Raw genomic sequence first — 14140 nt, forward strand, 5'->3', positions numbered from 1 at the left:
TCCCTGTAACACAACATCCAGTTCAACACAACACCCAGTTCTCCCTGTAACACAACACCCAGTTCTCCCTGCAACACAACACAACACCCAGTCCTCCCTGAAACACAACACCCAGTTCTCCCTGCAACACAACACCCAGTTCTCCCTGTAACACAACACAACACCCAGTTCTCCCTGCAACACAACACAACACAACACCCAGTTCTCCCTGCCACACAACACAACACCCAGTTCTCCCTGCAACACAACACCCAGTTCTCCCTGTAACACAACACAACACAACACCCAGTTCTCCCTGCAACACAACACAACACAACACCCAGTTCTCCCTGTAAAACAACACCCAGTTCTCCCTGCAACACAACACAACACAACACCAAACCTTGTTCTCCCTGTAACACAAAACAGCACCCAGTTCTTCCTGCAAAACACCCAGTTCTCCCTGTAAAACAACACCCAGTTCTCCCTGCAATACAACACAACACCCAGTTCTCCCTGCAACACAACAGAACACCCAGTTCTCCCTGCAACACAACACCCAGTTCTCCCTGCAATACAACACAACACCCAGTTCTCCCTGCAACACAACACAACACCCAGTTCTCCCTGCAACACAACACCCAGTTCTCCCTGCAACACAACACCCAGTTCTCCCTGTAACACAACACAACACAACACCCAGTTCTCCCTGCAACACAACACAACACCCAGTTCTCCCTGCAACACAACACCCAGTTCTCCCTGTAACACAACACAACACAACACCCAGTTCTCCCTGCAACACAACACCCAGTTCTCCCTGCAACACAACACAACACCCAGTTCTCCCTGCAACACAACACCCAGTTCTCCCTGTAACACAACACAACACAACACCCAGTTCTCCCTGCAACACAACACCCAGTTCTCCCTGCAACACAACACAACACAGCACCCAGTTCTCCCTGTAACACAACACCCAGTTCTCCCTGCAACACAACATAATATAATACCCAGTTTTCCCTGCGATACAACACAAAACAATACCCAGTTCTTCCTGCATAACACAACGCATACCGCCTTTTTGCCATCTTTTCTTTGACAGCCCCTCTTCCCAGCTGTTTTAGTTGCACTATTCCCCCACTGCTCACCCTGAACTCCCCCCCACCCCCAACTCCACACCTTTCCATCACCCCCAAATAAAGGTGTGGAGGCAGGCAGGCAGGCTGGGTCCCCAACCCATTCTCTGTTTAGCACAGGTATTCTGTGTGGCTGACAGTGGACTGAAGAAATGAACAGCAACAAGACAGCAGTGCTTACCCTGAGATAGGAGATGGTCTGGTCCCTGGGCTCTGGGTCATGAGCAATGTCCCCCTGTCACACACATACCATGGTCAGTGCCTTCATCACAGGCAATGGAACACTATGCATATTATACCACCACCCGTTCCAAGCATATAACATGGGCAATGAAACACTATGCATATTATAATCACCACCCATTCCATACATATAACATGGGCAATGGAACACAAATGAATATTATAAACCACCCCCCCAATACATATAATATGGGCAATGGAACACTATGCATATCATAACCCCACCTCCATACATATAGCATGGGCATTGGAACAGTATGCATATTATAACCCCCCCTCCATACATATAGCATGGACAATGGAACACTATGCATATTATACCCCCCCCACCCCCAATACATATAGCATGGGCAATGGAACACTATGCGTATTATAACCCCCCACTCCTCCATACATATAGCATGGGCAATGGAACACTACGCATATTATAACCCCCCCTCCTCCATACATATAGCATGGGCAATGGAACACTACGCATATTATAACCCCCCACTCCTCCATACATATAGCATCGGCAATGGAACACTACGCATATTATAACCCCCCACTCCTCCATACATATAGCATTGGCAATGGAACACTACGCATATTATAACCCCCCACTCCTCCATACATATAGCATCGGCAATGGAACACTATGCATATTATAACCCCCACTCCTCCATACATATAGCATCGGCAATGGAACACTACGCATATTATAACCCCCCACTCCTCCATACATATAGCATGGGCAATGGAACACTATGCATATCATAACCTCCCCTCCTCCATACATATAGCATGGGCAATGGAACACTATGCATATTATAACCCCCCCTCCTCCATACATATAGCATGGGCAATGGAACACTACGCATATCATAACCCCCCCTCCTCCATACATATAGCATGGGCAATGGAACACTACGCATATCATAACCTCCCCTCCTCCATACATATAGCATGGGCAATGGAACACTATGCATATTATAACCCCCCCTCCTCCATACATATAACATGGGCAATGGAACACTATGCATATTATAACCCCCCCAGGCCCCCCCCCCCCCAGTACATATAACATGGGCAATGGAACACTATGCATATTATAACACCCCCCCCCCCCCCAGATCCCCCCAATGCATATAACATGGGCAATGGAACACTATGCACATTATAACCCCCCCCGCCCAGCCCCCCCCCCCCCCCCCCCAGTACATATAACATGGGCAATGGAACGCTATGCATATTATAACCCCCACCCATCCAGACCCCCCCAATACATATAATATGGGCAATGGAACACTATGCATATTATAACCCCCCCCCCCCCCCCCTGACCCCCCCAATACATATAACATGGGCAATGGAACACTATGCATATTATAACCCCCCCCCCCCCAATACATATAACATGGGCAATGGAACACTATGCATATTATAACAACCCCCCCCCCCCCCAATACATATAACATGGGCAATGGAACACTATGCATATTTTTAACCCCCCCCCCAGCCCCCCCCTCCCCCCCAGTACATATAACATGGGCAATGGAACACTATGCATATTATAACCCCCACCCCTTCTACACAGACTACAAGTGCACACACAGGATACAAGCAGATTACTCCATCCCCCCATCCCTCCTCGCATCCGCTCTCCCTCACCAACACACAACATGTGAAAGTGAAAACACATTAACCCTTTCGCTGCCAGGAAAATAAGATTTAAGGGAAATCTATTTGCCAGGGTTTTTTCACAAAAAACGGGTACAAATTTTTACAAAAATTTTGTGCTCTTTGTTACTGGAGAAAGACCCATAAAAGTATATATTTTCTGAAAGGTAAATGAATAAACAAAACAAATCACATGATATTTTCCCATTTTATATATTTTTAGGGACATGCTGTTGTTTTGAAATCAGTGTTTTGTTTTTTGTCACATTTTCAACTTGTTCATTTCAAACATTAGTCAGGTAATTTGCACTAAAATATCATATTTTCTGGACAAATGAATATCTGCACACACAAAATCATACTAGAACAACCACAATTAAAAAAAAAAAAAAAATTGAAAAAGAGATAGATACACAATGCATTTTGACTTCTCCAAGTGATAATATGGATGTGAGGTCACGCCCCCTCAGTCTCCACCCCACTACCTTTCACCCCTCTCACACCGTCACTTATCCAGTTCTCATCAGACTGCGTTGGCTGAGTGCCAAGAAAATCGCTCACACTGTGTCCTGCTAATAATTCGGTCAGTCTGTCGTCTGCTATGACTGTACAGCCAGCATCACTCACTGATAGTCGTATCTTGACCACTCTCTTGATTGCTCCCTTTATTTTCTATCAAATCGTCCTATAAATGTTCATCACTCTCTTCTCCTTCGAATTTACGCTTCAATTCTTTCTGAGCATCAGCTAAAGAAAGCAATCTTGGTTGATTTAGTTCGCCATGATCGCATGTCTTGAGCATGGTGTCAGTCTGACATTTTGTTGAGTGAGCGAGGAGATGAGCAGCCAGTAACCCAACCAAAACGTTCAAATAAAGGATTGCCTCATGACACTGATGGTGTTTCTAGCTATGAACAGAATCTAGAAAGATTCCCCAAGCTAAAGCTACCAGCATTTTTGTCAACTAACTGAATGCAAAGCAAGGAAAAGTCAGAATATATCAATGACGAGTTATCTCATTATTGTGGCAGTGAAGCGTACATGCTTGCCATGACGAGTTATCTCGTCATATAGGCGGCCTAGGGGTTAACAACACTAGGTACACTGTGTACTGATTTATCCTTAACACACAGCTGCTTCCTAAGGATTGAACACAGCTATTTCCGTACTGCAGAGGGCATGTTCAGTTTCACTTCCTCAATCAACTGTATTCTTACTCAGCACTTTTAGCTTGCTGGCTTTAGCCCCAATGTTGCTCAAATGTTGTTTGCCTGTGTTTTCAAGGAAATTCAGCCTGTTGATGATCTTGTGTGTGTGTTGTGCATAAAGTAAGGCTTTGACAATGCACTCAGGAGATGAAGAATCTGCAGTGCAGCTGCACTGATAGGGTACAAAGTGTTAACCTGAAGCAGGAACATATGGACACACACAATACAACATAGCCTCTCTCTTTCTGTCTCCCCCCACCTCCCCCACACACACCTGAATGTACAAGGTGCATCAAGCCCACTGAAGTATGCACAGCACGAGTGAAGGTCTTCACCTCACACTTGCATATCCACACAGTGGCTTCTTCTCTTATTTGTGTCATATGAATGTGTGTACCCAAGCGTATATTTGTTTCTGAAATCAGTTTTTCATTTTTGTTATATTATCAAGAGGCAAAAAATTCATTTTAGCTGTAAGTTTATCAAGTTTGCAAAGGCTGTTAAAAATTTTTTTAGGTTGACAGACATTTGTGTTTTCCCAACTTCTCAGGGATGCAGTGTTACATTTGGAAATGTTTGTTCTACGCATGATATCATAATTTTGTAGTTGTCCTCCTTACTCCAATAGGAGTGAAAGGATAACTGAGACTTGGTGATATGCCTGACCAGCAAGTGTCCATGGGTTAGAGTCCCATGTATCAAGTGGGATTTTTACTCTCCCTTTACTACACCTTTAGTGTGGCCTGGATGCTAGTCATTCGGATGAGGCTACAACCCAAGGTCCCAGGTGCAGTGTGTGTTTAGTGCACATGAAAGAACACAATGCAACAAAAGGATTGTCGCTGCTTAAATTCTGTAGAAAAATGTGCTTTGCAAGAAAAACAAATACACTTGCAGACAGAAGAAGGTGGTGCTGCACTGTGCTGATGCTTTCTCACAGGGGAGAGCAACTCATTTTTCACACACTGAAATCTGTCGTGACAAAAAGTACTACAATATGTGGGCATTGTCACAAAATCTGCTTGAACGAATTGTGACAAAGAGTAGACTTTCCTCAAAAGGCTATGGACCACCAGTCTTTATCCACACTGTGGATCAAGCCGTTAGCATTGACGTGAGATGTGAGCAGTGACAGAAAAACTTAAAAGCTTTTAAGTCATAAGTGATGGAGCATTAACACTAACATTTGTAACAATATTCATGCCAAACATTACAGTATCATTAATCACAAAGGATTTTTCAGGCAGCTTGAGGGACGACAGGAATGGGTAGAAGAAAGGAAACAACCCCCCTGGCTAAGGTGAAAACATACTTTAAAAATAGTCCCCTCTCTCATTTTTCCTTCCTTTCTCTCTCATTCACTTCCTGAAAAATGTAGAACAGCATGTATCCCACAACACAGACACCCACCTGGACCCGTCCCACTTGACTTTTCAGCTGTTTACGTAGTGATGCCTGCACACAATCCATTCAACTGGTGAAGAATCGGGTATGATTTGAAGTCAGATATTGATAATACATGTTGATCAGTTATAAACCCTATTCTACTGACTATAGGTTCGTCAAATAGAAAGGTCCGTCATACTATATAGTGTGACCCCAGCTTTCTGACCTAATAATAATAATGGTTTATTTATATTGCACTTTTCATTGAAGTACAATAATGCTCAAAGCATATCACATGAGTAAAATACAACAAAAAGAAAAAAATTACATAAAAGTCATAGTAAACAGTAAGATTTCTAAAACAACTCTCCCCCGCCCTTATTCCTATGTGAGTCAACCAAACCATTATCATAGTGAACATCCTTATACCACCAACAAGATCCTCACACCAAAGACACACACACACACAAAACAAACAACAATAAAAAAACAAACACATGTGCACACAACACAATACACACATAGACACTCTCAACACAACACACGCACAAACACACCCACCCACATCACACACACACAATGCAACTCACACACTCATACACACGCGTGCACACACGCACACACCCACTCACATACACACACACTCACGTTTTCCATGGCAACAGTCTGCATTTCAATCTCCAAGTGGAGTTTGTCAGACTTGAGCTGAGACAACATGGCATCCTGTTCTCCAAGCCTCTGTTGTAAGCCTGCCTGTGTGTGCAGAGTTAGCAACATCATCATCATTATAATCCAGCATCATTTTTCAAAAAAGTACATTTAAATTCAATACACTTACTGAGACCCTCTGGTGCAGACTCTGGCTGAGGGTGATTCCTGTCCTGTGCGAACAACTTCCCCAATCATGCGGAGAAATCAAAAGCAGGTGCAGCTAGTGACCTCCCTTAGTATATTACCTACCTTCCACCTATGCAGCACCCCCTTTTATTAGTGGCCATCTTCCATTCCTGAAAACTGTGCATCCAAATGGCTAACGTTTTTTTTTTGGTTTTGTTTTTTTTCAATTTCCTATCTCTCTCTCTGAATTCATTGTTTTTCTTTGTTTGCATGTTATGTCTTCCAACAGGACACAGGCTTCTCATTTGGGCAACTGTGGCAAGTTTAGCCCAGGCTGGTGGTGGTGTGTCCATCGAGATCGATGATGACCATCGTTGTCATCCAGATGGGGGATGGGGGGAGGGTGGTGGTGGGGTGGGGGGAAGGATGCTCATGAGTCTATCTGTGAGTGCGCAGATGGCTGAATAGTCCAAACTGCGCACGAAATGTTCGCTGACAGTTGGCGCAGACAAAGACAGGCATATCACTGTCAGGGAGCTTGTTTGCCCGTGACTTTCTGGCCTGCCTCTTCTGAACAGCTGCAGCAGTCCTGTTGGCCTCGCACAACTTGGCGCCTTTGTGCACAGCAGCGCGCCATTTGTTACGGTCCACTGCAGATTCCTCCCAGGAGTCAGGGTTGATATCAAACGCTTTCAGAGAGACTTTCAGAGTATCTCTGAAGCGCTTCTTCTGACCTCCGTGTGATCTCTTCCCTTGTTGCAGCTCGCCATAGAAGAGCCTTTTGGGCAGCCGATGGTCTGGCATGCGCGCCACGTGTCCAGCCCAGCGAAGCTGGGACTGCATCAGGATGGTGAAGATGCTGGGAAGGGTGGCTTTTGCGAGCACCTCTGTGTCTGGGGTCCTGTCTTGCCACTTGATGTTCAGTAGCTTCCTGAGGCATGTTGTGTGGAAGTGGTTCAGCTTCTTGGCATGTCGTTGGTACACTGTCCAAGTTTCGCAGCCGTACAGTAGTGTGGGGAGAACTACTGCTCTATAGACCTTTAGCTTGGTCTCAAGACTAATGCCTCTTCTGTTCCAGACATTTGCACTGAGTCTACCAAAAGTTGCACTTGCTCTTGCAATCCTGACATTCACTTCATCGTCGATGGTCGCATTTCGTGACAGTGTGCTGCCAAGGTATGTGAACCGCTCCACCGCACTGAGTCTCTGACCGTTGACTGTGATGTTGGGCTCAACGTAGGGTTTCCCTGGGGCTGGCTGATGGAGAACTTCAGTTTTCCGCGTGCTGATGGTAAGGGCGAAGTTCCTGCTGGCAGTGGCAAACTTGTCGACGCTGAGTTGCATGTCAGCTTCAGATCCAGCGTTGAGGGCACAGTCATCAGCAAACAAAAAGTCTCTGATGATGTCTGTCATGACCTTCGTTTTTGCTTGAAGCCTTCTGAGGTTAAACAGCTTGCCATCTGTTCGGTACTTTAGGCCGATTCCAACATCGCCATCTCTGAAGGCATCAGTAAGCATTGCAGAGAACATGAGGCTGAACAGCGTTGGAGCCAGGACGCAGCCTTGCTTGACACCATTTGTGACAGCAAAAGGAGCAGATGTTTCGCCATTGTCCTGGACTCGAGCCTGCATGCCTTCATGGAATTGGCTGACCAAGGAAATAAATTTCCGAGGGCATCCGTACTTGGCCATGATCTTCCACAGTCCCTCTCTACTCACGGTGTCAAAGGCCTTAGTGAGGTCGACATAGGTGGAGAACAGATCAGCATTTTGCTCCTGACATTTCTCTTGCAGCTGCCTTGCAGCAAACACCATGTCGGTGGTTCCGCGCTCTTTCCGGAATCCACATTGGCTCTCAGGCAAATGACCTTGGTCAAGGAGCCCAAGTGGAGTTTGTCAGACTTGAGACTCTACTGGTGGACACAGTTCTGAGCAACTTGGGCCCTGCTGTCACCACTCTGCCACCTCTTCCCCCATACACACCCCCCTCCACCACTGCACCACCATCTGCATCTACACCACAACACCTCCACCACAATCACCACCACCTCCACTCCACCACCACCACCACCACTCCACCACCGCCACAATGACCACCACCTCCACTCCACCACCACCACTCCACCACCACTCCACCACCACCACCACCACTCCACCACAGCCACAATCACCACCACCACCACTCCACCACCGCCACAATGACCACCACCTCCATTCCACCACCACCACTCCACCACCACCACCACCACTCCACCACAGCCACAATGACCACCACCTCCACTCCACCACCACCACTACCACCACTCCACCACAGCCACAATCACCACCACCTCTACTCCACCACCGCCACCACCACTCCACCACCACCACCACCACCTCCACTCCACCACCGCCACAATGACCACCACCTCCACTCCACCACCACCACCACCACCACTTCCACTCCACCACCACCATTCACAGCAACAACTGACCTTGGTGCCTTGCAGTTGCAGACAGTCGTTGCGGAGGAGGGAGAGTTCCTCCCGTAGGTCCTGGTTGAGCAGTGTGGCCTGCTGCAGACGACTCTTCACCAGAACCCAGTCCTCCGTGCTGGGGGCATCCCCCTCCCCATCCTCTCCCTCCACCCCACTGTCCACACTTTGCTCCAGCATCTGCAGGATAACAGTGATGGTCCTACAGTTATATATAGCTTCCAAACCTCTCAGACTGCTTACTATGACAGTCAGTTGTGTCCAAATATGACTATCAGAAGAGCATAGGAGTTGACTGCTGCCCAGACTATCTGGAATTTGATTTAAGTGCAGAGTGTCTTGCCTAAGTTTCCCACCATGAGGGCTTTAGGACAGTCAGTGCTGGGATGGTCCCCAAGACCAACTACCCCCAAGGCTGCAGCACTGAGAGCCAGTGCAATGTTGCCTCATAGTATCATTCATGCCTTTCACATAAGACAAAGCTGTAAATGAATTCCTCTGCAGGGTAGAAATAGAAACCACTGGTTGTACAACTCTCACTTTGCTGATGGCCCAACTGAAACTTATGTCAGTCTCCGGTGCAAGCTGAGTGTTGATAATAATTAGAGTGGTACATTTATATAGTGTCTTCAACCCTCTCAAAGCATTTTGTATAACTTATCAGTCAGACACATAACACTCATGAACACATACACACACAAACATGCAAGCACACACACACAAACATGCAAGCACACACACACACACACACTCATATACACATACATGCACACACTCGTATACATATGCATGCACACACACAAGAAACAGGCAAATGAAGTGGATCCAAAGAATACAAATATGGAACAAAGTGCATTAATCATGTAGAGACTGCTTCAAAAGGGAAGCTTTCAGATTTATTTTAAAGAATGTGAGTGAGGGACTGTGATGGACTGAAAAAGGCAGTGAATTCCAGGTCTGTACAGCTGAAGAACTAGAAACTCTCATGCTGTGGTGTTGTGTTTCTGTCTGCTGAATTTGGGACAGGAAAAGATTATGTCCACAACAACAAAACAGCAGAGAAACCGTACATAAAGTACAACTTGAATTTCAATACAGGACTTATGGAGGTTTTTGCAATCATACTTAACACTATACATGACTATCTGCATGTGAGGGAAAGGTGTGTGTGTGTGTGTGTGTGTGTGTGTGTGTGTGTGTGTGTGTGCATGCACACATAAGCATGCGTTCTTATGTGTGTGTGCATGTGCACATGAGTGTGTATGTTCATGTGCGTGTGTGTCTGTGTGTGAATGTAGATGATGTGATAAAAACAATGCCTCACATATTAACAGTTTAAACTTGTCTGACTTCATTGAAGAAGTAATTTACTACAAATTGGAAACCTTGAAAACTGCTTTGCAGATGTTTCAAAAAAACTGTAGCATGGTGGCATACACACTTGTGAAAGATACTCACAACTCAGTACTATCCACAGTCGGAGAACACAAAAAAGTCCTGACCTTTTTATAGAAAGGAAACTATTTTAAAATGATGAGTTTCAGGTATGTAAGGAATTCATTTCATGTACCCACTGAAACAGTCCTCAAGCCCCACATCATTTGATACCATTCGCTGTATTTCCATTCTCTCAGCTCAATAACTCTGCATTCTTTTCATCAAGTTCTTTCATGACTATCATTTTTTGACAAGTGACCTTCACCACAGCTTTTTCTCCCTCTGACGGATCAAACCTGTAAATGGATATCATCATTGATCATCTGATTTCTAATTGTTTGCATGGTCTTTTTTGTTGTTGTTTTTATTTTGAGAAGGGGAAGAATCCGATGACATCATGTAGCTCACAGCCCAGTTGACTGCACTGGACCACTGCATGGCTGACTACCAGTCACTGTTTAGAACCTGATTTTGAGAACACAATATTGAGGAGTTTGTGTGTGTTTTGTGTATGGTGTATGGCTTCCTCAGTGCAATCAGCTGTTGTGGGGCTGGTCCACAGAAACTGCAGTGCAGCTGCACTGATAGGGTACAAAGTATTACAGTTGTATCTATGAAAACACAAGCATCACACCAACACAGACAGTGAAGAGAAATGTTACCAGGTGCTGGAGCTGCAGCAGCTGTTTCTTCATGGTCCTGATGGTGTCTAGCTGGGTGTCACCCCAGGCTGGCGGAACTCCACTGTCCTCTGACATCCCATCTCCCTCTTGGCCTGCACACATGTACAGGTTAAGTATGGAGTGTGGTGTGGAGAGGTGTACTGTACTAAAGTGTTGAATTACCGTAAAGTTCTGTCTATTGAGCACACTGGTATATAAGCTGCACCCACTAAATTTTGAAAAAAAACTGAACTTCATACACACATAAGCCGCACTGGCTTATAAGCTGCACTTATTACCGGTACCGGAACACATACCGATACTACAGAAAAGCTGTCAATACTGTAGGTTACGAAATAAACACAAGCGGAAACAACACAAAGAAATGCAAGCAAAAATACTGTCATTGCCACACACACAAAAAAAACACAACGAAAATAAGATCCATAATTCAGGGATAGTCAAATTTATTCAACATCGTCCTGCTCACTGAATCCACTAAAATCTTTGTCTTCAGTATCCGAGTTGAAGAGAACCAGTGCAGCTTTCTCTGCCATCTTGTCACTGACTTCAGCCTCACTTTCACTTGGTGAACATGAACGCAAGGTGGAGGTCGCTGCTGGTTTGTTGCTTGCACTGTCGTCTGCTAGGTCGATTGCCTTCAATTTCAAGGCTGCATCATAGGCATTTCATCGCGTTTTTGGCATGATGAGGGTGTGCACTAGAGCAGAGTAGACCTGAATGCTGATCTGAAGGCTTTAATATGTGCGGATTTGATTTTTAAATCGTGAACAGTTAGCACACTAACCTGAAGCTCATCCAAAAATTCATGGACAGAAATCATGATTTTGGTGAGTTGAACTTGAAGGGAAGCTTAGACTAGACAAGAACGTGACACTCCCGGGATCGTTAAAATCCTCAAATAAGCCACATCATTGTATCAGCCGCAGAGGTTGAAGCTGGGAGAAAAAGTTGCAGCTTATAGACCGAACTTTACGGTACTTCCCTCCCAAGCACTTTACACTGATGCCTCTCTCTCTCTCTCCTCTCTCAATGTCACCTTCCTTCTTTCTCTCTACTCTCTTCCAGTCTCCTTCCCTCTCTCCTTTTCCCTCCTGCTCTCTCCCTAACCCCATCTTCTTTCCATACAAACGTTCTACATCTATCAACCTGTTTCTCTATCTCCACTTTTATCTCCTCCACCCTCTTTTCTCATACCTAACAATGATGGCAATGAACAACGGCATTTGTATAGCACATTTCTCTCAGTTAATTTAGACACAATGTGCTGGCAATTGCCCATGTACATGCAGCCACACTCAAATCATACACACACATACCTATTTCAAATCTCTTTCCCCTATTCCCTCCCTAGCACTTAGTACTGATGCCCCCCTCCCCCTGTCTTTTTGTCTCCCTGTGGCTCTCCTCTGTCTCCCTCCCTATTCTTCTCTGCCTCCTCTCTCCCTCATTTTCCTACTCTCCTTCTCTCCCTCCCACCTCTAGCCTTTCCTTCCTCACTCCCTTTCTCTCTCTCCTCCTTCCATGCTACCTCCACCCCCTCCCAACCTGCTCCCCTCCCACCCCCCAAACCCCCGGTTCCCCGCAGCCCTAGGGTGGTACCATGAAAGCTGGCACGTCCATCAGGAAGACAGAAACTGGACCGAGGGCTGGAGACAGGACTGTTCTCTGCACTGCAGCCGTCCAGCTCCCGTGGCTCTGGGGCCTGAAGGGACAGTCCCTGGCTGGCTCTCCTGGACGCTCCGTCTGTGTCGCTGTACGGCTCAGAGCTGCTCTCTTGGTATCTGACACAGTAAGACCATGTACAGTTCAGAATGGTATCTGACACAGTAAGATCATGTACAGTTCAGAATGGTATCGGACTCGGCAAGACCATGTACAGTTCCGAATGATGTCTGACACAGCCAGAGCATACAATAATCTTCCACTGTGCATGGACAACAGCAAAAAGATAATAACTATCATGTGCGAACAAAATTTGCTTGTAACTGTGAATATCAATTAAAGTTTGTATCACCATGAATACTTTTCTTGTATCTAATGGGATGACCAGTTCTGTGGGTCTGGTTATTTGGGGTGGGAGGAAATATATATCTGTGTCAAAACAAAAGACAAGTTTGATAATGGCACACAACTTACTTCCCGTCGGGAACATATCTGGACGATCTCTTGCCTGCTTTTTTGGCATTCCGTCTCGCTTCTGTCAGTGCTGCTGATGCCCCCTGGTGACACAGCAATATCATAATGATAACAATCATGATAATGTACATTTGCATAGCACCTTTTCTTTCTAAAAGCCCAGGGCTCTTGACATGAAAGAAAAAGTTGACAAGAAAGGCAATGCCTTCAAGACTCACTTGTGATACACACTTAAAGAAAAAAAAAAGAAAAGAAAAAAGAAAAATCATGAAAATTAGTTTGTTGAAATGTGTTCTCTATTCGTTATTATAATCATACAAAGCTTCACGTTTAAAAAAAAGAAAAATATCTCGGGCATAATTTCATTCAAGTCCAAAGTAAAGGAGACATTACCATCGCCTCAAACAATGCAGTATGTGTCTGTTTTTATAGATCTGCAGAGAACCGTGTTCGACAAGCTTGTCTTTACTGTTTACACTCACTGAGAGCCTATGACACCATTCATTCAATTTCTTTTCTGTTCATTCTAGTCAATTCATTATCCACTTCAAAACATTCATTTGCAGTAAACACGTCAATAATTACTTAAGAAATTCTTTTAATTCGGCAGTATAGGAAACGTTGCCATCGCGTCAGGCTTTGCAATATGTTCTGCCAAGATCTGCACAGACTAGTGTAGACAAGACAGATCTAACTCAGTGAAACGGTCAATTCAAATTTTCTTTTATGTTCATTCCGGTTAATTCAGTGTCCACTTTATAATGTTCACATGCAGTAAACACGTCAATAATGTAGTTAATGTCACTGTATGTGTTCCTTCCAGAATTCGTATTTCTTTGCTTTTAATTGTGAATAAGAAAAACAAAGTCATGGCGTCTTCTTACAAGACATTGGGGCAGCTGCAAAGGGGTTAACAGTGTTTTTCGGAATCTGGAACGGATATCAACGAAATAAAC

The 14140-nt window shown here is 45.1% G+C and overlaps 1 protein-coding gene across 1 annotated transcript in view; it reads right to left on the minus strand.

Moving 5' to 3' along the window:
• Window positions 1-14140, minus strand: part of LOC143291703 (dixin-like) — a 32418-nt gene that overhangs the window by 12458 nt on the left and 5820 nt on the right. The window contains exons 5-11 of the mRNA XM_076601726.1: window positions 13185-13267; window positions 12648-12829; window positions 11025-11137; window positions 8926-9105; window positions 6263-6367; window positions 5639-5683; window positions 1300-1353 (exon numbers count right to left, since the gene is read on the minus strand). Of these exons, the coding sequence (XP_076457841.1) occupies window positions 1300-1353; window positions 5639-5683; window positions 6263-6367; window positions 8926-9105; window positions 11025-11137; window positions 12648-12829; window positions 13185-13267 (762 nt within the window). The remainder of the gene's footprint in view (window positions 1-1299; window positions 1354-5638; window positions 5684-6262; window positions 6368-8925; window positions 9106-11024; window positions 11138-12647; window positions 12830-13184; window positions 13268-14140) is intronic.

Source organism: Babylonia areolata, chromosome 17 (genome assembly GCF_041734735.1).
Source record: "Babylonia areolata isolate BAREFJ2019XMU chromosome 17, ASM4173473v1, whole genome shotgun sequence".
In the NCBI taxonomy this organism is placed as follows: domain Eukaryota; kingdom Metazoa; phylum Mollusca; class Gastropoda; order Neogastropoda; family Buccinidae; genus Babylonia; species Babylonia areolata.